This window comes from Dermacentor variabilis, chromosome 7 (genome assembly GCF_050947875.1).
Source record: "Dermacentor variabilis isolate Ectoservices chromosome 7, ASM5094787v1, whole genome shotgun sequence".
In the NCBI taxonomy this organism is placed as follows: domain Eukaryota; kingdom Metazoa; phylum Arthropoda; class Arachnida; order Ixodida; family Ixodidae; genus Dermacentor; species Dermacentor variabilis.
The window spans coordinates 163,081,375-163,107,862 of record NC_134574.1 but is presented as its reverse complement, the minus strand read 5'-3'; the positions used below and the strand labels follow the sequence as shown (position 1 = coordinate 163,107,862).

Genomic DNA, 26,488 nt, shown 5'->3' with positions numbered 1-26,488 from the left:
CGGGAGGCCGTGCGAGGATGAGTTTGGAGACACGAAGATAAAAACAAGAGAGTTTCGTCTATACAGAAGAAATAAGAGGGAGCAGAAAAAGCAAAACTGGGCGCTTCCACGTTTCCTGCCCCGACATCCACATCATCCGTGCGTGCGCTTGGCGTTGGCGGCGCTGTCGTAGGTTATACTGTCCGTGCTGCTGTGTCGTGTCGTGCGCACTGTCACGCATCGCCTGGAAACACTTCGCAGAAGAGACGGTTTTCACTGTTTAGTGAGTTACCAATTCTATTCCAACTGTTTAATGTCGACCTGTGTGCGGCCTAAGCCAAGGCTACGCGAGGAGCGCCCTAGAGAGGCGTGTCAGTGCGTGTACGCTCAAGGAAGCAGCAGGTGGTTGCTGCGCGAGGATCGACGTCGTACGCGAGTTGCAGACTTCTCTACTGCTTGGCACATCCTCTCATTCCTGCTATTCTTTTTTTTTTTTTCATCTTCAGGTCGGCCGTGAAGGGACTCTCTACGCGGCGATCACAACGGCGGCATCATGTTGTTCAGGTTAATCAAGTGCGCTTTTCGATTCTTCATCTACTTCCTAATCGTTTTCCTCGCACTGCCGTTCATCCCCCTTTCCCTGGACTTCGAGCCGGTTGCATACAAGTGAGTTTCCTTCTTTTCCTCGTCTTCGCTTTCATGTTGCGTCTTGTTCGTGCTTTGCAATCGGGATCGCTTCCTGAAAGGATCTTTCTTGCTTCAATGTCAGCTCATTGCATATTCTCGCCTACGACAAGAAAATGCTATGTCTGCTCTAACCGGTCTGCTTGACTATCGTGCGTGCGCAGCATCAGTTTTTTTCCTCGTGGGATTTTATGTGTCATCTTTGACTACTGATCAGTGTCTCTTGTGCTTCGGTATTTAGGGGATCGCTTCTGTGAATTATTGCCAACATATCCGTAATCTGCGGCTCCGTACGTCGTCTGCACTTTCCTAAGCCAAAGCCATTTTCTATGTCAGTTTCTGTTCTCAGCGCTGCGAACCGCTCTTTGCGATGGCAGACAGGAAAAAGCAAAAGAGATCGCATAGTTTGCAGATTATAAGCACTTGACACTCCGCGCGTTTAGCCGAACTACGACCTAGCTGAATGCGGTATCGTCGTACGTTCGAAAACAGCTCACTCGGCTTATCAGTTTAGCGGCACCGTATATCTCTCGCGCTTGTCTTGTTTCATTTTCTTTCTTTCTTTTTTTCGCTTGGGAGGTATACACGTGAAGCTGCAGGTTGGAGAGTTGTTTGCGTATTGTTTCTCTGTTCTTTATCGCACTCTTCGAGATACAAAATGATTGTTTAACAGTAAACAACTTGAATGTTTCGTTGACCCTTGCAAAATTAAATGTGCACTTGTTAGGGTGTGCAAACTGAAGGTCTATAAATGGTGTGTTTTGCACTATGCAAAAGCTCCTTATTTGTACAAGCAGCTGCATAACTATTCACATTCAGGAGGCCCGCAAAACGTGCTTGCACGGTTCAGCAATGCATATATATATGTGCAACGTTGCCAACATTATTTTGAAATATCATAACACTTCCAAAAGTATTGTTCATTATGCCAGCCGACCTTGTAGTACTATTGCTGTAAACTTATGCCCATTTTAGTAAAGCATTTTCTATACTGTTGTGCTTGAAGAAGCAGTTCAGCCTTGTGTGACTGCAATGCATTGACTGAGTTATATACCTTTAGTATCTTTAGGTTGTTCACTGCACTGAAGCCACTGCTTTAGGTTGTTCACTGCACTGGAGCCATTCTCATGTAATCGTCCTAGCGAGGTTTATTCTTTCACCCTTGATAGGTGATAAAAAGGAGCCAGCTCACCTCTATGCTTCTTTCTCTGAAGAAGAGCCATTCTGAATTTGACCATTCTGGAGCAAAGCTCATTATATCCTGCTCAATGTGTGACTAATATCGGTGTCATATAGGCTCTTTCAATCACAAACTGAGCCTGATCAGGATCTAATTTCACAATCGTGATTAGCTCTTTTGTGCAACCTGTGGAAAGGAGCCAATTGCAATTAAGAAATTCAGTCATCATCGAGAGTGCCCGATGTGACGGAGTATAAGAGGCCTCGCCTCGCAACCTATTACCCTTGACCTTGAATTTGCCAACTGTAGCAATTATGACTACGCTCATTGGTGTAGCCAGCGAAGGAGGGGGTTGACCCCCCCCCCAAATTTCCGGGGGAACCCCTCCCCTCTTTTGCACGGAACAGAAAGTTTCAGGAGGTGGGCTCCAAAAGAGCGACATGGATGAAAGGTAAAACATGGAATGTGAAAGAGCTAGTGGCGGTCCAAAGGGGTAAGGAGGTGTCATGGGGGCGACTCCCTCTCCCATGCACAGAACATTGCGGTCCCACCCATGGCGTGCCTCTGCCTCATGCCGAATCATGTTAACCATAACTGCTGAGGGGGGATCAGCGCTAAATATTCCACACACGGATAAAGATGGAACAAGCGCATGCATAAAAACTTGGGGGCATTGTTGATTCCCACCAGGCCTTTGTGTCTTCGAAGAGCTTGTAATTTCTGACACTTGACTGAATCGACGACCATGCTGCACAGAAGAAAACTATTCCGAAGATATTTCGACTTGCCTGTCTAGGAAATGCTTAAGCACCCACCCACCCCTTTCTATATCTTTCTTTCCCTTGTCTCTGGCTTTCATTATGTTAATAAACTTGAGGAGAGCTTGCTGTTAGGCTAGTTTGTACACGCTGGTAAGAATGAAAACTGGACAAAAAACGAGACAAAAAAGAAAGACCTGCCGAACGCTGATTTGCGCATGGTAAAATATATCAAGGATGTGGTTGCTGGCCCAGGGAAGCTAAGAAACTGCCACAACAAACAAATGAGAGTCCAGGTAAGTAAATGGCCTTGAAGTCCACGCAGAAACAGAAATATAGGAATGCTAGGAGCCACCGCGCCGTTCCGCAACCTGGTTAATGTTGAAGAGTGCAACAGTGACTAATGGAAAAGAATTTTAAGTGGGGACTGGGGGGATAGATACGAGGAGTGGGGGGACGTGCATAAAAGTCATCAAGAACAAAGTTGCCAGATAATTATGGACATAGGGAGAGCATCTCGTCACTGCCTGATCTCTCAACACCAGATGGCCGTGGACATTCATTCAGCTGACGCTCACCTACTCTGTCATAACATGTGCTGCAAAAATTTTCCATATTTTTGCTCCAATGTTGTCTTTATTTGGGTACAGTTGACATTCTGAAATATTCAAGAAGTATTCGGAAAATATTCGAATTTCTATATATTGACTATCCTAAAAAGAACAAACTGAATAGGACACTGTTGGATTCATTATCCAAAGGTTTCAAATATTTGCACACCCCTAAAATTTGCCTTCACCAACCCTTTTCGGTTAAAACTAAATTCTGTTAAAAAATATTGTGGTGTAGCTTTTGTCATGGTTTTTGAGCTAGAAATACTGCAGTATATCTGCAGCCGGTTTAGCTATCTGCAGCCGGTTTCGTTGCACTTGGCCTTTAGTACAAGGTCAAAAGAAGCAAAGAGACACAGCACCATGTTTGTGTTCACTTCTTTTGTCCCTGTTTTTAGCATGGAATTCACTGTGGCCATTAGTTATCAAGCCACCCAAGCTTTTACAGTCATTGATGAAGTGCACTGACCATCTCTTCTTACACTCTCCCTTCACTAGGGTCACACTGCCTGAATTCAAGGGTGCACTAGCCCCTAACCAGGCATTGGATGGTGTCGAGTACCTGTTCCCAAACCAACTTGTGGGGCCTGAATCTCTTGAAGCGCATGGAGGTATGTTTACACCCGTGTCTGGTCATTTCCTTTTTTTTTTACATAATCTTCTTTCGATGCAGAATAGAATTGACTGCAAAAACAAGTACAGCTCAGGAGATCTTAAGTAGCTCTAGCTCTGTCAGCTGTAAAAGAGTGCTATCTTAGGCTGGTTGGTGCATGTTGTAGCTAAATAGAATATAACAGCGCATGGGACAGGACAAACTAAAAGAGTGCTTCTGTAACAGTGCTTCGCCCATTTCCTTCTGTTGGTCCCTTCTCATTCCCTGTTACTCTTTTTCGCTATCTACTGTGTAGTCCTCTGTAGTGCACATGGGTCGGCAGAATAAGTATCTGCTCACTTATACCCACTCACTGATATTTTTGCAGGCTATGTATTCACTTGCACTCATGTATACTCGCACTCGTCAGAACTCACTCATATTCCTACTCACACCCACTCATAGCCATCAACAGTCACTCACATTCATATCCGCTTTATTCACGCTTACTGGCGCCCACTCACACTATTATTCATGTCTACTTCCATTCACCAGCACTCACTGACATACATACCCATGTTGATTCGCTGAGAATAACTCACGTTCGTATTCGCATCCACTCGAACTTACTGTCTCTGACCTTCCTTCATACACCTGCTAACTGGCGCTCTCATCAGTACTCATGTTCAATCACACCCTCTGTCACTCACAAACACTCTATCTCACACTGTGGAGCGAATGTGTGCGACTAGGTCAAGTGTGAACCACTGTGCTTGTGAGTGAGTATGCCAACATATGGTAGTGCATGTGTCCCGTAGCCACTAAATTATCTTCATAGCTTAGTAATAAATGTCGCTAAACAACAGAGGATATAAGGCACGACTTTCCAAGGTTGAATAACTGACCGCAAAACACCTTTAAATGTGTCAAAGGCATGGTTCAGGATGAACGTAAAGCTGGCAGCTACTGTGCGCTTCATGTCATCGGGAAAGACTGCAACATTGCACCTTTAGCCCTGTGCTTCACATGTATAAACTGCAGATGTATTTAGAATACATATATATAGCTTTCACGTGACGTCATGGACGTCACACGAAAGGATGTCAGGTCTGCCATCTTGATCTTCCAACATTGCGACTAGGGCAATGTCAGTTTATCATATTTACTGCTGCGGGTAACCTACTTCAATGTCATAGAGACCTGGTGAGAACACTGCTGTATTCTGTGGCATCTTAGAATAGGGACGCCTCCGTGAAGCCTCTTTCGGCCAATAAAAAGGTTTATTCTCTCTCTCTCTCTCTCTCTCTCTCTCTCTCTCTCTCTCTCTCTCTCTCTCTCTCTGTGCAAGAACCACAAAAAAAGCATTGTGTGCCACACAAACAGACACAGCTTGTCATAAAGCTTATCCTCCAGCATGACGGCTAAGATGATGTCAATGCAAGCCATCTATGTATTCGTTGACCTCATTTCTACCCTCACAGAACCACACAAACATAAGCATTAAACGCCCATCACTAGGTCACATAGCAAATTTCGGTTACATGCTAGAAGTTGTTGCACGCCCTGTAGGGAGCGTTCTGCCACAATAATTTTTTTAATTGGTTCATTTTTTTCAGTTTCAGTTCAGTTTTTTAATTGGTTTAATTTTTTAATTGAGCCGAGATAGAAGTATTTCAGTGCTGCGAAGCCATGATTTCAGGAGGCGAGCGCCACTGCCAAGAGAGACACTCTCTCCACTTGCCCCGTCTAGCCTCCACAAGCGAAATTCCTTGTCTGTGTTCTCCCATACCGGAGCTCGAGGATCGTGTGATGCATACACCATGAGCCCGGCCTTCATTTTTTTTTCCCCTCACTTTTTTGCTGCATGGTGCACTTCCGTTGATGGCATCGCATGCGAGCTGTTGCCATCTGTCTTGTTTCGCGCACCGCACGATTCTGCGCGATGTGCACGAGAACGCCTGACTAGTGGTATGTCAGTGCTACACAAATACCGAGGTAGACACAAGTGGATTACAGAGCATGATTGCTCGCAGGAACACGGTAGAAAATGACATAGTTTCGTTGTCAGCACATGACTGCACGACGTGGGAACAAGTAGACGAAACAAAAGCACATCTCTCGCTATGGTACAGAGTAAAACAAGGACACGCAGACATTCTGTTTGTAGGTTTTGTTATTTATCTAAACTTCGATTCATCTATTGAAGCAACAGATTACACAAATAACAGATGTTGCCTTGAATAATTTTCGAAGTCACGAGTCACTAAGAGCGATGTCGCAGCAAAGACACATGTACGTAGGTGCATGAGCACGTGTTTGTCATCCGTCCGGCTCGAACCACAGCACTCGCTGTAATACTTACGATGTAATACTTAGCAGACACAATCATTAGCACACATTGTATGCACTGCGCTTATCAGCTCAAAATGGTCAGACCTGGTGAAGGGCCCCTTAGGCAAACACCGACTGTGATCTAACATCTGTGTTCTGTTTCTGTGCATGTGTGTGTGGTCTGGGGTGCAGGTCATGAGCAGAGTGATTGAAGAATTAAGACATACCATACCAACTACTCCCCATCTTCAAGTGGGATTATATGCAGGGAATATCACATATTCATTTTATCACTTAAGTTTAACTCTTAAGTCTATCCCTTTGTGTCGGCTTTATGTATAGAAACAACAGCCGCTATTTCAGTCTTAAATTTTTTGCACACTTCACTAGTTACAAGCCTGTAATATGTGCCATGCGATCATTTAGAAGCCTTCAGAAACAATAGCAACATATAAAAAGACATGTGAAGAAGCACGAAGTCAGCTCTGCATTCTTTCAGCAGTAAAGGCTTGCCCACTAGCTGAAAAAATTGAAAGTCAAAATATTTTTACAAGTTTCATGGCAAAAATATGTCTTACATAAGCCAGACATGTTGTAGATAAGTCAGTTATTGTTAAAGCAGGTGAGTCGTGCAATGATAATTGCGCACATCTCTGTGTCTTGAACCTGCAGGCAGCATCTATACTGGCGTTGTCGGTGGACAGATCTTGAAGCTGACCGGAACAAAGATCGCCCCTGTGGCCAAGTTTGGCAAGCAGTGTGGTAAGTGGCAAACAAGCATTTGATATGCTTACTTGCAAGATAACGAAGAAACATGAAATGGAGTTAAGAATCGTGTAACAAGTGATAAAATGTAAAGCTACAGGTTTAATATCAGGATATAGAAACATGGAATTGTTGATTAAAGACCACACAGGTACACGATACTCCAGTTGTGATTAAAGGAAGAAATGGTGTTGGTCAGGTCATGTGATCTAATGTGAGGGACATGCTATGGGTTACAGCATGTTACATGTTACAGCAAGCTTTTGTGTGAACTAAAATTCGGAAGAGAAACGTAAGACTACTTACATGCGGGAATGCGCACGCATTATACCCTTTGTAGACCTCAGAACAACATGAATGCGGTCATTTTATACACTCATGACATGGCACCACCTCCTCCTCATTGGCTGCGCCGTCACATGCCCCATGATGCATTCGCTAGGCCACAAGCTTAGTCATCCAGAACCATGGAGCCGCTGTGACGTTGAGGAAGCGTACTCATCTCGCACCACAGAGGCCCGGATTCAATTCCCACCCAGACCAAAATTTACCACATTTTCTTTTCAAAGCCATTAATTTACTTTGTTTACAGGAACCTCCCTGAGAAATTTCACGTCAATCAGAGCATTTTTAATGGGTTTTTCCTCTTTGCATCGTCAGTCAATTTTGGTGCCGTCTTTTGGTCACGCTGACTACAACATATTTTCGCTCAATGGGGCGTATAATGCTTTCGCATTAATATAACATTGCTAAAGACATGAAAGACATATTCTGTAATCTAACGGATTTGGACAGTGCTCTGAGCAAGATCATCTTACGTTACAGCCTGTGGCGTCAGTCGATCAGAAGTGCACATCAGCTGCCTGTAAATAAAACCTAATGAGACATGTCGAATTGATTTTAGTTATCCATTGTTCAGAGGAGGGAAATGTGTATAACAGGCATGGGCACCTTTCAGGACTTTGTGAAACTGTTGAATTAAAAGTCTGGTAAATAACAAATGTCAAATTATCAATGTTGAATGCACTTGGCTTTCCTTTCATTTCTGCCCTATGTCAACGAGGCTGCTGCTATGCTGCAGGAAGTAGTGAATGATCATAGTAAAACAGTAACAAAGCCGTGAATAAGGTCTTTGAAAAGTCGGCTATAAGAGATTCACGCCTGTGTTTTGTTGAATTCATTATCATAATTACTCGATAGTAACATGACTTTTTTTCATGATTTTCATTGCCTGAACTCAACCTTTGTGTTACGTTCGAATAACGACAAAATTTATTATTTTAAAACAAGTATTCTAAATTCTACGGATTTCAATGTTACGTTGACAACCCGTGCATTTCGTCACAACTCAATCCATAAAGTTGACCGAAATCAACACTTCTTTGTTGGGATCAGCCCCATTTTCACTATGCTTTTGACTAGCGTTATGGTTACAGTGCTGCATTACCCTGCAGGCTTTCGCACTTTGACTACGTTCATTCACAATGGTATGGTGATGCAGAGTGTTCGGTATGATGGCCGGTTCAAGAGACAAGTAAGTTTAATGGATGAGAAGCTGGGAAACTCTGCCACGTCTCGGCGGCTTGACGTCAATGAGTCGACGATTCTTGTATGGTAGGTGCACCAATGGGAGGCCTTTTGTCCATTCGGGGCCGGTCAGAAGGGCCTCGTAGTGGCCTGGTACAATCCCCGAATGGAATGGTTTTACGGTTTTTTAAGAAGTACTTAATCTCAAACGAGCTCGACAGCATAGATGACTTGATTCTCGAGCGATCACTTTTGGAAATAGTTTTGCTTTCGTGAGGCTTGACTCCTTTCGGCACCGAATCCAACAATATATACGGCTGACAGTGCTCTTGGCACTGATAACGAGCTTGGCACAGCATCAGAAACACTTGTCAGGGACGCTTCTGGTGCTGAGTCACCCAAATTCTTGTGAAAGTGAAACTATTGCCTAATGTGATGGCCCAAGAATACCACCCAAGGAAAGCCTTGTCCCCTTCTCGGACGACGATGACAAGTGAAGAGAACTCGTGTCCAAATTGATTTTTTGAGAAAAAGGTACCATTTGTCTTTCTATTCATCTTGCGTTACATTCGCAGTTTCATCTTTTTCTATTTCGTAGACTGAAAAGTCGACCCTTGCGTTACAATCATGGTAGCGTTACATTCAAGTGAATACGGTAGGCAGTTCTTAGCCTGGAATGTTTCCTGGCATTTTGAAGCTTGTGCTGTGTTTAACTGTTCGTCCTTGTTTCTGAGCATGCCAGCCTTCCTAAAGCAATGGGCTGCATCTAGTGCTGTACCTCTTTACAAAAGAGTATTCATTTGCTTATCTTGAATGTACAGTACTTCCCACTTTTAAAGGTAGCAGTAAAGTTTGTAGTCAAACTAACATAACTGCAACGGTTCATCTTGGTTAAAAGAAGTGTGTGATAAAAAGCGTTACACAAACAGGTCAGCATAAAGAAAATCTCTGTCAGCCTTGTATCATATCTCGAGTGTTAGTGATGGCAGACAGCAAGCTCACTGTTCCCTCTAAGAGTCAGCTATACTGTACATATCATACATCAATTTTTGATATGCAGTTAGTTGTACTTCTTGTTGCTTGTACAGTGATCACACCCTTAGAGCACTTTCGATCGCAATCGAGCCCGATAGTATCCAATTTCTCAAACAAGATTCGCTCCCTTTCATAGCTTGCGCAAAGGATCCAGTTTGATTTGAAAAATTTGATCCTGATCAGGCTCGATCATGATCAGAAGTGTCCCATGTGACTAGGTGTTCAGTTGCACCATATTCAGCTGTACAGTCTTTCATCTTTTAGGAAACACCTTATAGCATTCATGGTGACTTAAATTTGGTTTTAAGGTCTGCAGGTCATTGTTTTGTTTTTACCTACTCATGTTACTGTGCTAACATTTTTTATCATAAAGTAGAAGCAGTGTTGAAGTTACATTGGAGTTAATGGTGATGGAATTACTAACTAGTGATGATAATGATTACATAAGGCATGATGAAAAAATTATCTCGTCTTTCATGCTTCCCACAGAGGGACCATGGGAAGAGGGCATTTGTGGTCGACCACTTGGTCTGCGCTTTGACAAGAAGGGCAAGTTGTACACCATTGACGCATACAGCGGTGTCAGCGTGGTGGATGTTACAAAGGGTGAGTTGTATTGAAACGGAAATACAAAATGATTGATTAGTATAATTAAGTACTTTTAAGCAAAAACTACTTGCATTCAAAGTAACATTTGTTACATTCTCTGTGACCATTAAACAAGCATTGTCATATTTTTTATTGCAAAGGTAACAAGCATTAGCCAGAATACTAGATCCTGGTAAACAGTTTTGCAAGTCTGCTAAAATACCTGTGAATAAGAACTTCACATAGAACTGAGGTCTAAATAATACACTCATGTATTAGACTATCAGAACTAGTACAACTGATGCCACAAATGCTAGAAGGTCATGTCTGTGACATACAAACTTTTATGATATGCCACTTGTGGCATCGAGGGCAATGGCTTATTGAATACTTCTTGCAAAAATGTTCTATGCTTTACAAGATAAAATTGTCAGAAAATTTGTATGAGCAGACATTTCGCAATTACATAAGAAATTAAGTCAAGTATTATGTTTTGCAAATTTGTCACATATTGCAACAAATAGCTTCTCACACAACGTCGCTCAGTGTAAGAAATAGCCAAACATGCTGACAGGCATGGTGATGCCAGTGATGCGAAGTTTTATCACCCAAAGAACCTGGTAAAAACAAACTTGAAAATTGACTAGAAATTATCCTATACCTATGTGAATTCATTTTAAAAATTTTGAAATTTCCTGAAAATACCTTTTCGCCTCTAAACCAACTTCATATCTGGTAAATCTAGCAGGAAATATATGAATATATGAAGACTGTCATTGAAATGTGGAGATGTGTATTGACTGTCCCATGTCTACATTGCAGGCTTCATCACGCCATTGGTACCCAATGGCATCGATTTGGATGGTCATCCGCTGGCATTTCCCAACGACCTAGTCATCGACGCCGACGACAATGTCTTCTTCACCGAGACGAGCACCAAGTGGCCATTGAATAAGATCCTCTACTCAGTGCTCGAGCACGAGAACTCGGGACGTGTGCTCATGTACGAGGCGAAGACCAAGCGCACCCTCATCCTGCTCGAAGACCTGCACTGTCCCAACGGCATCGAGCTGGGCCCGGACGGTGACAGTATCATCATCGCCGAGCTCACCATGAACAGGCTGCTCAGGTGAGGCTGCGTATGCTTCGTGTATTCATCGACCGTTGCGGAGCTTTAAGGACATCTCTGGTGATTTTTCGATGTCAACGAAATTCAGTTAAGTTTGATGAGTGTGTTCCTCTGCACACTTCCATAATTTCTTCAAAGCAGTGGACTTGAGAGTTGTACAGGTTTTCTACAAATGAATTTCGTCAATTCCCTCAAGCCACCTGCCTTGCCTTTTCCTCATCTCCTGGCCACATTGTGTTATGACCTAGGCGGTGGCATACGCAGAGCATGCTGGGAATTAATGGCAGACAACAGCGTTAACGAGCCAGCGATCGTGAGCTACTCTTTGGTGTGAGAAGTTGCTGTCGCAAGAAGTTACGTTCTGTGTGGACAGGCAAGGGGTGTTGCATTGTCAGTGGCATGAACTTCAGCCCTTGCCAGCCGCACACACAGTTTGGGCCAGTGTCAATCGCGTTCAGCTGAGATTAGGCCTATCACAGTCACCAAGTACATACATCTACTACTGGCGGATCTGAGCGACTGACCTGAACTTAATTAAGCCATTAGAATAAAGAAGTGTGCTTTTGTAGTTCAGTTTTGACTATTCGGATTTGAAATAAACCATTCTTCATTTCAAAATCGAGAAGTGACGAAATGGCACACTATCAACATCGGTATGTTGTCATTCTTTAAGGCTACCAGTTGCACTTGCCGGTCTTTCTTTAAATTAAATGTGACTACGTACATGGGTGTATTGTTACGTATTGTCATGCTGACTCATTATTTAGCTTCCGAGGTGCGCCATTTGCCTGGTATTTCGAATGGCCAGCAAGCAGAGGCCCCTTCGATACAGCAGCGTAAACAACAGGTTCGTTTAGCTGTCAATACTGGCATCAGTGTTCCCGCGAGAGAACTTGCATTCTCTAAGTGGATGATTATACACGTAATGTCCTAATCCATATCTACTGTACAGAACTCACTAATTGTGTGCATGAAGAGAATATGAAGAACGATAAGCAAGCAGCATAATAACGCATACTAACTACAGTCTCCTGCTCGCTGCTTTCGAAGCGCAACTCAGAGTGATGCAGCAGTGCTTGCATGCACAAAATCTGAGTGTTTTATTATGTTCTAACATTATTCGGTGTCACTGATGTGCGGCTTGCATCATATTTCAAGCGAGAAATGAGCGGTCACTCTACCATGCCATTCTAAACAAATGCACTGGTTGGTGCTTTGGACTGCCAGCGACATTCTTCCGGGGAAATTATGCACTCTATAAATCGACATAAAAATGTGGAAAGCAGTGCTCTGCAACATCTTATAGTGAGTAAGCCAAACACACACCTGAGAAGGGGTAAAACACCTGAAATAAAAAGCAGCATGTATGGAGCCAGTGGTTAGGACTACCCTTGGTTTTCATGTTGTAGTGCGACATGTTGCGCATGAGCACTGGCTCTTGTGTTGCCAGCTCGAATGCGAACAGTGATGCATGCTATTGGATTCGGTGGAATCATAGTTGTCACTGTTTGACAGCTCTGAAAAGCTGGTGCAGCTGACAGCTTCACCCGCAGCCATTGTGCCAATGCTCCAGCATGGTCACAGATCAGCTGAGCGTGTGCTCTTCACTGCTTTTGTTTGCCGCGCTGGTGAAATCGGGATGCCTTGTGGGCATGCCATTGTTCATGTTACACAATGGGGTTCACTCCATTGCTCGATCAGGTATCGTTTTTGTTTTCATTTTTTTCACTTTTTTGCTTATTTAAACTTATTTCCAAATTTGTGAAGAACGTGCAGTCATTCTTGAGAAAATGATTTCCCAGTTAAGGGGTTAAAATATGCCCCGTACATTGTTAGACACCTGTGATTGTACCTTTGCTACAGACTTGAATAATATATTGTAACAATGTGGGATCGACGAAGACGCGGAGCAGCACCACCAACAGATACCTTTTATCAGTCGTGAAAGAAAAACCAGCCAGTGTCTTATTCATCTCCAGCCTTAACCTAAAAGCTCGTGCGACTTCAACCTCATCCCCACTGGCACATACCCGCTGCAATATAGTTCTGCCGTTTGCTCGCCCGTTAGAAAACAACATCCTCCCGATGATAGAGGCTTGGAAAACAGCAATAAAAAAACTGCGCAGTCTTGTCGATCTTCATAGTACGGCTTCATACGAAGCATGTGAACGACTTCGATTAAATGCTGTCAGCGCTTTTGAATAGTGAGAGCCTTCTGGAACAACTTCGTAGTTGACGTTACTAATGCGTTGGAGAACTATGTAGCGCCTGAAGTATCTGTGCAGGAGCTTTTCAGAGAAACCACGCTGATGAATACGTGTCTAGACCCACACTTTGTCACTGATGTTGTATGTTACGGGTCTGTGCCGAAGATTGTAGCGTCTGGTATCACAGTCCTGTTGTTCGTGGATTTGCAGACGCGCAAGCTGCCTAGCTATTTCTGCGCGTTGTGTGATCTCTTCGGCACCTGTCTTGTTGGCATCAAGTTCATGAGGAAGTATTGCGTCTAATGTTATCGTAACCTCACGGCCATATACAAGACTGAAAAGTGTCTTGTGAGTGGTCTCTTGATGAGCCGTATTGTATGCGAAGGTGACATAAGGTAAAACCTCATCCCAGTTCTCGTGCTCTACATCTACATACAGTGGAACCCCGGTTTTACGACAACCTGGGTTTTACGACGGATTAGTGCAGTCCCGGCGAAATCCCCATAGAAGCAATGCATTAAAACCCCGGCTATCCGACGCAATTTTACACCTGACCCGCGTTATACGACAACCCTCGCGAAGTGCGGAACAGAACGGTGGACAAAAGAAAAGTGCCATGGGTCTTTTTCCTCGCTACGTCTTTCCGCATAAGGAGCGCTTCACACCGCTCGACCGGTTCGCTCCGGCGCAGCTTTCTTCCCTGCCTCATCACATCGTTCGTTTCTCTCTCCCCCACCAGCAGCCGCCCGCGACGCTCACTGTGCTGAAATAGCGCCTTTTCTTCTCCACAATCACTTTCTCCCTCTCTTCTCGGTGGCGTCGCCTCTCGTCGCGTTGGGGAAGCGTTTCTCTCCCCCCCACCAGCAGCCACCCACGGCGCCCGCTGTGCTGAAATAGCACCTTTTCATCCGGTAATATGCAGAGTCCCAGAAAACGTCGCATGGCTTTTTTGTCTGGTGGGGGTCGGGAAATTAGTGACGGCAGCAATTTTATCTGAGTCAGGTCGGACACATTGGCTACTGACGACGTGACCGAGGAACTGAAGCTCTTGAAAACCAAAATTGCACTTCTCAGCCTTGAAAGTGGGACCGGCAGAGCGTATTGCTTTAAAAACACTTTTAAGCTTTCGTAAGTGTTCGTCAAACGTTGTGGAAAAAACAATCATGTCATCCAGGTACACTAGGCATGTTTGCTGTTTGAGTCCAGAGAGCACCAGTGTCCATTAAATGCTGAAATGTTTCTGGTGCCGAACGCAAACCGAACGGAAGTAGCCGAAATTAACAAAGTCCATCAGGCATCATCAAAGGCGGTTTTCTCATGGTCTCTTTCATCCACTTCAGTCTGCCAATAACCGCTTTTCAAGGCTATTGATGAAAAGTAGCAAGCGTTTCGCAACCTGTCCAAGGAATCATCAATACGTGGCAGTGGATAAATATTCTTCTTTGTGACCTGATTGAGCTTCCAATAGTCGACGCAGAAGCACAGGCTACTATCCTTCTTTTTCATTAAAACTGCAGGTGATTCCCAAGGACTATTAGATGGTCGAATAATGCCATCTTCCAGCATCGTCTTCACTTGTTTTTGTATTGCTTCGCGTTCCTTTGGGGCCACACGATGAGGGTTTTGCCGAATGGGTCTGGTGTCGACATTGGTAATGATGCGGTGTTTGGTAAGTGCCGTTTGACCAACTCTTGATACAGATGAGAAACAGCCCTACTACTGAATGATGAGTTCAAGAAGACGGTCTCGCTCAATGGCCATTAACGTCGGACTAGCGTCTACAATAGGCGCAGCTGTAGGTATCATAAAGGTCACCTCCTGCTCTAAGTGGCAGTCTTGTATTTGTGTTACTTCGTCGAAGTAAGCGACAGCAGTGCCTCTAACAATGTGTCGAGGCTCCTTACTAAAATTCGTCAGCAAGAGTTCGGTGCTTCTGTCGATTACATTGATAAGTGGAGACTGGCAATGGAGGTGCTGCAATTCAGTGCTAATGCATTGATGTGTTCAGCCACTACAGTCCCATTCTGCAGGCTCTCACAGTGCACACATATGAGAGAGCAACTCTGCTGCTAAATGACGTCCGCAGCAATACATAAGCGAGGTTATTGCGCCTCATGGGGTGACATTATCTGAGCTTGTGGCAAATGTGACGCTTCTGTCACGGATGTTAATCACGGCACCATACTCACGTAGGAAATGCATGCCCAATATAAGTTCCTTACTACACGCAGTAAGGATGACGAGAGTGGCGACGAAGGTTGAACCAATGATTAAGAGTCGGGCCGTGCATTTCCCGACAGGCGTCTTCACCTTCCTTAGTTTGTCGGCGAGCTATAAGCCTATGATTAAAAAATGGGAGCCAGAGTGTCAACAAGAGTGGCTACTTGGTGGCCATCAATGCGAACGGTGAGGTCAGCGCTGAAAACATCAGTTACATCTTTCATAGTTGTATCTATTGTATTCGTCATTGCATTTGGTGTCTTCTTCGTCATTGGAATCTTCATGTCATCATTCATCGATAATGATGGGCGTGGAGAAGTTAGAGTACTGGCAGCCTCACCCCCGGAGGTTGCTGCAGCTAGTTTCCCCGTCGTGGGCTGGGGACCTCCCCTAGTGCTGTCGGCAAAACTGCAACAGGTCAGTGAATTTTAGTGGGCTGGAGATGGATAAGGAGAACGTGATCAGGGTGTCGTCGTATTTTGCGTCTGACTGTTCACAGGGGCGTCATTGCAGGCGTGTCGACCGTCATACAGCGAACAGGCGTAGTTGGCAGGAAAGCGTGAATATTGAGCAACGTGACAGTTGTTCCATTTGTGGCAAACTCGATAGACGTGTCCATTTTTTTCACAATGGTAGCACACTGGTCAACGGTTGATGGTGCACCACAAATCGGTTTACCGACGCTGATAGTTCAACGGCAGCTCTCCATGGAGCCAAGGACTGGCGTCCACATGTCGAAGAGACGGCATTGTTTGTGCTGGCGTGATCGGCAGGGTCGGTAGAGTCGACGAGAGTGACGATATCAACTCTGTTTGTAGCATAGGCGATGTTCTAGTTGTGGGTGCCAACGATGTCGAAGTTGCATTGATTGGACGGCGAACAGTCTCTGCATAAGTAAGGCGTCGTGGTACATTCCCACAGTCTGGCGATGGAAAAGCTTGCCAGACTTCTTCCCGGACCACGTCAGCTACAAAAGATAACGCTGGCACCGGTTTCGTAGGCGCAATAACAAATCCGAGCTGCCGAAGCTCTTCTCGCAAAGCCTCTCAGACAACTTCACGCAGAGGCCTGTCGTTATTCGCAGCCAGTGCACAAGTGTTTGCCGCTGAGGTACTCATGTCACGCTGGGGGTACACTAGTCGCTGTAGGGCCCGTTCAGTGGTTGTAGCCTCTTTTGTGAACTCCGCCACTTGTCGGTGGATTTCTCGCAACGCTGACAAACAGTTGCTCTTTCACAGGGTCTGCCCTATGGAGAAGACGGACCATGTCTTCTGGGAATATAGCAATGCTCTCATTGGGTTTTTGAATGCGAATTTCAAGGAGACACTGTGCATTTCACCCTTGTTGATGCTTGTAAAAGTATCGAGCAGCTGTGTGCAGAAGTCATCCCGTGTGGCAAAGCTTCTTTCCCTGTTGACGTACCATGTATGAGCATTGTCCTTCAGATAGAAATAGACACTCCAGAGTTTGTCCTCTGAGCTGGTCTTGTGGTTGTACTTGGCGACGTGCTTGAACTGGTCTAGCCAATCTTAGACGTCTTCAAAGGACATCTCCAGGAAAGCTCTCCAGAACCACTCCGTCTTTGTTGGTTGCTTCGAAGTCATTCCTGGCGCCACGCGGTTTCTCAGCCTCGTTTGACTCACCGCCAATACAGAAGATGGCTCATCTGCCCACTGATCATCAGCAATGCACGACGTTGCCAGTGATTAATAAAGGGAAAATGAGACATCCACCCAAGCGTAGCTAAGTGCTACAAAGGAAACTCATACGGGTTTCCAGCTACGCTTGGGTGGATGTCTCTTTTTCCCTTTATTAATTACCTCTCTCCACCTTGCGGGTATTTGCAGAACTATTACGTCAGATGTTGCCAGTGGAAAGAAAGTGCATGGCTATAGATTTAGAAACTTAAGTGCTCCCAAGTGATGAGGCAAGCATCGCGAAAATGCTTGCATTAGCTAACGATGGCGGCAGCAATGACGCGGTAGGGCAGTCTGCCTCTACATTGTCCTCACAGAAGGCCCAGTAGATGATTCAGTCCCTCCGGGGCTTTGTTATCACGAGGAACCTTCTGCTTCACTACGTGGAGCACCTGTATACCTTGGAGAAGGTTGTGGGTAAGGTTCATGCAAAGCAAGCAAGGCTAACGGACAGGGGATTTTTTCATGCAAGCCAGTGAGAAGAACATGACGAGATGCTTGTGGTGGTCTCGCCTCAGCGTTTCTTCTGGATTTCTCAAGCTGACAGGCTGCCACAGAAATCTACTCGCATTTTTTAAAGGCCCCTTTTGGGGCCACTAAAGCGACACCTCGGCGGAGCTTGCATATCGCTTGACGCCCAGGACCCCTCTTCGCAGTTGTTATAGCAGTGCCATTCTTTAACGCCCACAGCTGTGGCTTGTTGCACACGATTCGAGTGCAGGCAGTTAAACGAGTGAACACAATCAGCAGCCAGATGGAGGATGGTGATGGGGAAAGGCACTGGCCTCCATGCCATTATAGTTTTCTCACAACGGCTCTGCCATCCCCTATTTTGATTTTTTTCATGCAACTTGGTTATAACTATTATTGGTTATAACAATGCAATTTTCATAACACTTGAATGTTGTTATAAGTGGGTTCGACTGTACAGCCCACTTATAACAATACCTGTTTTAACAATATATATATCGAATAAAACTATGAGCAGCCGCTGCACCGTCAACTTCCCTATGTGTTCCATGTGCAAATAAACTACTTACTACAATGCTCCTATGCCACGTTATTGGCTATAATAGTTAAATCTCGCTACTAGATATGTGCACCGAAAGAAAAAAGAAAGCAAAATGCTCCAAAATAAGAAAATGCAAGCCACTGCATCTGGCTGTGTGCTGCAACCTTCACCGCACTTGTCTGTACTGTGCCGTGTGTGCAGCACAAAGGCATTTGTGGCAAAGGTGTGCGACACACAGCCAGGTGCAGCTTTGGCTCGCATTATTTCCTTTTTTCTTTTTTTTTTTCTTTTTTAGATTGTCCGTATGTTTTTCGGCACAGACACACAGTAGCCAGATTTTATTGTTAAATCCAGTAGTGCATCATGGGAGCATTGTAGTAAGTGGTGCACTTCACCCTAGAACACACAAGAAGTTCGCAGTGTCAGGGCTGCTCATTGTTACATCCAAGATTGGATGCTTGTCTCCTCTGCTTTGTTTGTGCTACCCAGTTATAACAATTATTGGTTATAATAATGGGATTTTCTTGGCGCCTTAATACGGTACTGTTATAAATGTATTCAACTGAGTTGATGTGACTTGCTACTCAAGTAGCACCAATGGCAATTCTCCTGAAACTTTTTGGTCCAGTTAAAATGCTCTTATCCTGTTGGCCAGGTACTACTACCGGGGTCCACACAAGGGCGACCTCAATGTCTTTGCGGACAACCTGCCAGGAGAGCCGGACAACATTCGACGCACGCCACGCGGTGGCTACTGGGTGGCCTTTGCGTCAGGCCGCTCACGCGACAAGCTCTCAGTGATGGACCACCTGTCCGCATACCCACTAGTGCGCAAGTCAGTCGTGCGTCTCCTCCACCTGCTGGGATCGGCCCTCAAGTATGCATCCACCTTCTACAACTGGGTGCCTCTAAAAGATGTAGCGTCTAGGGTAAGTATGGTAATTTCGTTTTTATGAAAAAGAAAAAAGACTGCAATAACAAGGTTCGGTGTTGTGCTTGAACTCTTCTGGCGGTGTTCTAACTATACACAAATCTGACTGTACGTGAATTGCGACATATGAGGGTCAGCAAAATTTCTGGCATTCTTGACAGCTGTAAAATGTCGTATAGGGCCTGTAACGGCATCACACAGGTGCCACTGCGCTGCCTGTAAAAAGGGATGCCAGGGAAATTATGTCACTTTCAGATTGTGAGCACTGATGCTGTTTTTCGCTTTTCAGCAGTCTGAGAAGACTTAAGATAAAAGCTAGAAATTAAATGTTGTTTCATGACTTTTGTTTTTACACAACAATTCTGAAAAAATTCTGAATAATTTAGTAAAGCATATAAAACCTGGTCTGAGCAACTTTCGCAGTTTACTTTGCAGTCGGCATTTGAAGGGTGGACAAAAGAGTGGCATATACTAATCTAGTGGAAGTTGCGAGTACAAAATCATGGTCCTGAGGCAGCATTCCTGGTGAATTACTTTAATGGCGTAAGCTGTTATGGGCTCATTCCAATAACCGTTTTGGTTGTCGATGGTGTCCGCTGCTGCTGGTGTCCTTCTCAGGTATCACCGGGAATGAGAAAAGAAATGCCCAGTTCCCACCGGTATTGAACACGGACCTGCTGTGTTAGCTACTCTACCACTGAGCCACACCAGCGCTTGCTAGCTTGCAGCATAAAAATGCCCTGTAATTCCAATAAATCGTCATCATTAGCTTTGTAGCATGCCACTTGTCACGCAATGTGGGATGCGCACCACGTAGCATTGTTACGTCCAGACTTTGTATTGCAATTGCATATTATTACAGCAGGTGCCACGTCATGTAGCTGTTGCATAGGTAGCTGTACAAGGTAGATTGAGATGGTTTGGGGAAGAAAAATAAGATTAAGGAGATGTATACAAAATTCTAGAAAAAAAAAGCATATACACATACCTTTTCAAATGTGACATGCGTGACATGTGGCATCAATACATGGAAAGTGGATTGCAGTTGTGTTATCTTTCACCAGATGTCCCAACATGTAGAAGTTGCATATAGCAGTTGCATGCTGCATGTAGCTGGACCTCATGAACTCGAGCAGGCTAGCTGACCATACCGTTTCGAAAGGGGATGCCAATAAACCATCATCATCATCAACAGCATCATATCGTGCCACAGGTCTGTGGATGTGACATGTGCGCCACATAGTTTGGATACCTGTGTTTACTCTTTGGTACTTATTATGGCGCCTCCTCGCAAGGTACGAACTGCTGCTGAAGAAGCAAATCGTAGATCTACTCATGCGGCTGCAACCAGGCAACGTCGGGCTCAGCAGATTGCTGTGCTGAGAGCAGAACAAGCCACAGCTTGCTGTTGACGCCAAGCTGACAGTTGAGATTGTTCTTGTGAAAACGATGCGAAGAGACTTCGCTGCGAATACCCTCTAGTGCATGCTGCCGAGAATGAGGCTCCTATGGAGCTGCTTCTCCAGCTTACGCTGTGACTGCGCTGCGTGTGCCGTGCAGGCCTGTGATCTTTCTGGGTTTGCAAGCACTTTGGTGATACTTCACACGACTAGTGTTTGGACACGTTGGTGCCTACATGCAACAGTGTTTGCTTGGTTCTGTGCAAGAATCGCTGTTGCTCATAAATACCTGATGTATCAGGTGCCGAGTCACACAATATCTCGCAAAAGTGATCTACCGAAAATACCACTCCTGTTATGTTGAGCTTTTGCAAAAGATTTAGCGGCTATTGGCACCTGTTTTGAAAGGCGCTATTTATTTATTTACACTATATCTTGCATAGTGTGTGTGGGGGATCATGGATCACAACACACACAAATAGCAATAGATTGTTGTACAAGATACATAATTAAAGAAGAGTGGAAACATGCAAATTATGCAAAACTATACAGAATATACAAAATTCACCACGAACATACGTTCCAAAGAATAGAGACCCTTCGAGAGAACAACCACATTGATGTCAACTTTATCATAGGGAACAGAAGAAGAGTTCATTATTAGTTTTGTTCACAATATCGTCTGGGAGCCGGTTCCATTCTTGTATCCTTATGAAGAACAGACTACCAAAAGTGTGCATTTTGAACAGGTATTTTGTTTTCAGGAATTTTCTTGATGAAGTGAGATGTACGTTGGTTGTGAGAGGTATTCGCGGGGATTAATGGCATTCTTAATATAATAAACACTGTGAAGAAACTTAAGCCGAAGTTTCTGCCTTCTTATTGTTAGTGGCTCCCATCCCTATGTCCTTCTTGTTTTCGATATACTTGAAAATGAATTGCAGTTACTTACAAATCTAGCGGCTTGATGTTGTGGTCTGTGCGCGGCCAGGGGTTTGAATTCGCTTATCTCGAATCTCCTTTTATCTCAAAATGTTAGCTGCTTTTTGCAACTTCAAGTTAACAGTGTTTTACTGTATAGGGGAACACAGTTTGTTTGGACCACTGGAGGCTTGTGCCCCCTATGAAAGAAAATCCTGGCTATATCCCTGGTCTGCACAACATCCTGCGCTCAGCATTGTTTGCTTCCAAAACGTGTACCAGTTAGCTCACCTAGTTGTGTTATTGGAGCTTTTTAGAGGTTTAGATAGCTCAGGACAGAACGTTTTGAGGCCTTTGGGCATGAGGTCGCTTTAAGTGCCCAAAACGGTTGAAGCAAGGCATGGGTAAAGGATGAAAATGTGTGCACTATTGCACTCGCATGTACTGTGCTATCAAGAAAGAGCATGCACCCTGATGACCACTCTGCCGATGTTTCAGATCGACAATGGCTGGATCCTGTATGAGGCAGTTCCCAAGTACGGCCTCATTGTGGAACTGGACGCATCGGGCAAGCCTATTCGCAGCCTACACTCACCCGCGGGCAAGATCCACCTCATCTCCGAAGTCCTTGAGCACGGTGGACACCTGTACCTTGGATCCTTCCGGAACCGTTTCATCGGACGAGTCAAAGCATAAGACTGAGACTGTTCCAAGACACATACACACCCAAGCCAAACCACGTGTCGTGCCGGAACACGGTTCTCCAATTGTGTCACTTGTGAACGGGAAAGGAGCTATGTCTTGCGGCTTCAGTAGACGGGGCTGGAAGGTCACTTCACATATGTAAGGTCATGAAGCAGATCTTTTGGTATCCAGATGAGTGTCTTCAAAGGAAAGGCTTCTTTAACATAGGCTGGGACATTCGAGCCTCTCTGTACCCTGGGTGTCTGCCACCTGGCCTCAACATCCGTGCTTCATTCTCCAGGCCTCTCTTGAGCAGTTGCTTTTGAACTTCTGGGGATCATTGTGAAAGCTGTAGCCAGGCCTCTAAATGCCAACAAATGTGGGCAAGTTTTTTCTTTAGTTTTGTTTGGAGCCTTAGAAATTTAAACCAGAGATGAGGCTTGGTTGAAGGCATCATAGAAGTCAAATCACTACTCGGATGGTTCTGTCATTGAAAACGTCTAGCATTGTTTTGCAGACATTTGTATAGAAACCAACTTTGGTTGACCGTATCGCAAAGGGTCGCCTGACTGCCTGGCCGGTTAACATGTAATGCTGTCTAATGACCCACCCAGCAGATCATTTGTAGACCGCTGGAGTTTGGAAAACTAGTGTGAAATACACCATGACTGAGGAAAGTTTTGAACATTTCAAATAATTTGAAAGCTGCACAACTCCATCAGATGCTACCATTTCAACCTGCACACTTTGCTTCCTTTGATTCTCATGGCTTGAAATGTGTCTACATCTAATATTTTAGAAAGCAATAATAACAAGGCAATGAGGTTACGCGTTACAACACTTACGAGCCACACGCCTGACTTATATGTAATGGCAAAACCTAATGCTCGGTGAAGAGCTAGAAGTGATCATCTTTAGACTCTGTTGTTTGCAGCTTACTGTGGTGTCATCTAGGGCACAAGCTTAGAATCTGTTAAAGGCAGGGTTACTAAGCTTAGTTTCCCACGATTGAATTCCAAAACAATTCTTTGTTTCACGGGCACTAAATTTTACGATGTGGCCCTGTTGCTAAAGAGACACACCGAAAGAAAACTTTTTTTACATGGTTTGTTCACAGGACCTATTTTTCACAGTGTAAGCAATCCACAAAAATTACTAGTACATCATTTTATGGTATTTATGCTGTTGTCTCTGGAGTGGTTGTTTTTCTGTGTTGTGTAAGGTAAAAAAAAAGGAAATGTTCAATGCAGGACAACAGCACAGGTAGTTGTTACGTGTGATGCGACTGTCGGCCTTCTACTAGCAGCTTTTCAGGGTGGAGGCATCGACAGCAGAATTGTTTCCATGTCAGATGGGCTGCTTTTGTCAAGTCAAAGTCTTGATCCAGAAAGAACCAAGACCTGTGTGTCAACATCTTAACGCAATACTTAGTAGTACATGAAACTGATAGCACATTCTCGCCACGTACCAAGAGTCGTAAGAGCTCTTGCTACTGTAGCTAAATTTCAAGTGAAGTCCCACCACACTAAACTGTCCTTATAATCAGTAACTGGTGGTGACTGTTACAGGTTAGGCCTGATCACAGCTGAGAGCTTTGCTGAACTGTGTACGCCGTCACTCCAAATATTGTTTCCTTCCAACTCTTCACAAAATGTGCGAACGACAAAAGAAGGAAGAAAGGAAAAATGCGCTTGACAGTTTCAAGCTTTCTTTTTGGGTGTGTGTGCATGCTGTACCAACTGCCTGGTCACACTGAGTTCAAAACACGTAACACGGTGCTCCTCACCTCGATCTTTTATGTGACGTTTCTGTTCTTTTATTTGAAGTTTCTCATCTCTGTTTGGCATCTGTTTAACGATCACTGTTTATGGCTCTAACGTTTGTACAATCGTAGCAATGGTCTTGTGAACTTGATGTAGTCAGTCAGTGTGACCGTTGCTTTAGGGAGACGTGCAACAACTGTGACCGGTCACCATCGGTTAGTTTGAGTTTCACATACCAGGTTGCAATTGCAAAAGCAAAAGGCTTAGCTTGAGTCTCGAATCAATGTGTTACAGACTACTCTATTCATTCTGTGCATCTGCAAAGCAGTAAGCAGTTAATCAACCTGCAGTGAAATCACAGCCGCAACTGTCCCTAACTTTATTACTTGACAACTATTGATGACATATTGTATCAATGTAATTTACTAATGTCTTCCCTACATGTGCTGGCTGTTGTGAACAGTGAAGCTGGTTTGTTATGACAAATGTGTTGGAGATGATGGCCAGCGAACCCTTCTTCCATTTCTTAGCAGTCAGCAATTAGTAAAACACACAAATGCATACCTTTCTGCTGCCTCATAAGAGAGATAGGAGCTCCGTGAGACTACGCCTTTCATCACATACTCCATGTCTTTGTACTAACATGTTGTTAAGCTTAAGGCTAGTACACGAGCAGTTGAATTCCTTGTTCTTAGTTTTACACAACTGCAGTTTTACAGCAGTGCACGTCAGGGGCCATTCCGCAGCTTGGAATGAGGCTCGACACTTTGAATGTAGCCAAAGGCCAAAAAGAAATCCTACTACACCTCAGGATTTGACCCTGGGTCTGTACATTACCCCAGAGCTATGTTGGCTACTTCAGGCATGCCAATTTAAGAACAGCTCATGATGCCACTGAATTCCTGGGACTTGCACAACATTAAAGAAGACAACACTGTCATGCACGGCTCCTAGTACACCCTATGTGAAGCACTGAAACCAAGAAAAAGGAATTCTAAAGACGTCAGTGTAGTTTTCTTGCTTTTCATGTAATGCAAAATGAACACTACCCCTGTCCGTCTTTTCCCAATTACCAACCTGTCCCCTGTGGAGAGGACAAGCGAACGTGATTAAGTCATAACAAGATGACAAAGTTTGCGCCATTATTGCTGTGGTTACCTCTGTGAATGTACCACGAACTACGAAGTGTGAATGACCATATTTCTTTTTCTTCGCTGTCTTTTGCTGCATAATATGTCATGCACCCATGAACGCCACTCACTGGTGGAAGACATTCCAAATGCTTGCTACTGGGCATTCTCTTCATGGTGATATAGTTGTAGGGCGTGTTTTTATTTTGCATGTTTAGTATCAAACTTAAGAAAATTAACACCTTCTTGGTTTGTCGAACATTCATGCTTTTCTTTTCTCTGACTAGAAGTAGTTTATGGGTCACTGATCATTCCACAATATAGTTTTTTTACAAATTGCCTTCACTATCTACAAGGTTTATCGTTTTTATGAATACCGTATATGACATTGTAAAAAAAAAAAAACACTGTTGTGGAAATAAGATGAACGAAGTGAAAATCAAACCTTTACTTACTGTGCATTGCCAAAATGACTTTTGTGTTTACTGTAGTTTGTCACTTATTTAGTTGCTGAAGGACATTTGCTCATTAGTCATTTGGTTGTGCACACAAATTGATGACGAGCTGTGTGTGGTGATTGTGATATGCAACACTTCGTAACTGACCTCTCATCCATGGACATTATATTTTAATTTTTTTGAACTGTTGTGGTTCGACAAGGCACACTAAGGTGGGACCTTCGTTTTCGAAATCTTATTTCACTTGACGAGGCAGAAGAGTGAAGTCTTGTTAAATGTGCACACGATTACCTCACGATGCCCTCTAGATTATTTCGGTTACTTGTTATATGGCATTACATGTGTCGGGTACAGTGAAGGTATTGTTTTTAGGTACTACGTAGATTGTTTAATTTCAAAAGCATTCAGCACATAATAAAGTATTGTGCCAATTTGCTGAGAAAGAGTGTTTGAGCCATATGTGTACGACTACTTTTGTGCAGTAGTCATGTGGGCATTGCACGTAGCACTGCATCAGAAACTATGTATGTGGGTTTCTTTAACGGACTGTTTTCTACTTTGTGTGTTCCACTCTGAAAGTGAGATTTCAGATTCAAAATTTGTGTATTTACAGTCTGAAAACAAAGAAAAATATACATATATACATTCTTACGTGTGTGCATTCTTGTGATTCAGCTTATTTTGTTCGAACTGTTTCAGTCAGCCAGTTGAAACCTATTATGACGTGATTAACATGCACATGTTAAGATAGTATAGGTGCTGTGCAAGAAGTACATTTGCCGAGTTAGGCAACTGTCGTGCTCACAAAAGAAGTCTCAAAATTATTAAATGTATCAAACACATGGACACTTTAAACCATCTATCTACACTTTAATTCTGTTGACTG

At 44.1% G+C, this 26,488-nt stretch overlaps 1 protein-coding gene across 1 annotated transcript; it reads left to right on the top strand.

Annotated features, from left to right (window-relative positions):
• LOC142588386 (adipocyte plasma membrane-associated protein-like) lies at nucleotides 1-26,253 on the top strand. The gene is made up of 8 exons (XM_075700021.1): nucleotides 1-262; nucleotides 486-645; nucleotides 3,711-3,823; nucleotides 6,808-6,897; nucleotides 9,952-10,068; nucleotides 10,873-11,179; nucleotides 18,971-19,244; nucleotides 22,066-26,253. The coding sequence occupies exons 2-8, from the start codon at nucleotides 533-535 to the stop codon at nucleotides 22,261-22,263; spliced, it is 1,212 nt and encodes a 403-aa protein (XP_075556136.1). The 5' UTR covers nucleotides 1-262; nucleotides 486-532; the 3' UTR covers nucleotides 22,264-26,253.
• The last annotated feature ends 235 nt before the right edge of the window (nucleotides 26,254-26,488 follow it).

Bases quoted from the DNA above. Each gene is read 5' to 3' on its own strand.
- LOC142588386 (XM_075700021.1), top strand. From the start codon at position 533: ATGTTGTTCAGGTTAATCAAGTGCGCTTTTCGATTCTTCATCTACTTC. The intron at 6,898-9,951 runs GTAAGTGGCAAA...TGCTTCCCACAG, and splicing joins CAAGTTTGGCAAGCAGTGTG to AGGGACCATGGGAAGAGGGC. The intron at 11,180-18,970 runs GTGAGGCTGCGT...CCTGTTGGCCAG, and splicing joins ACCATGAACAGGCTGCTCAG to GTACTACTACCGGGGTCCAC.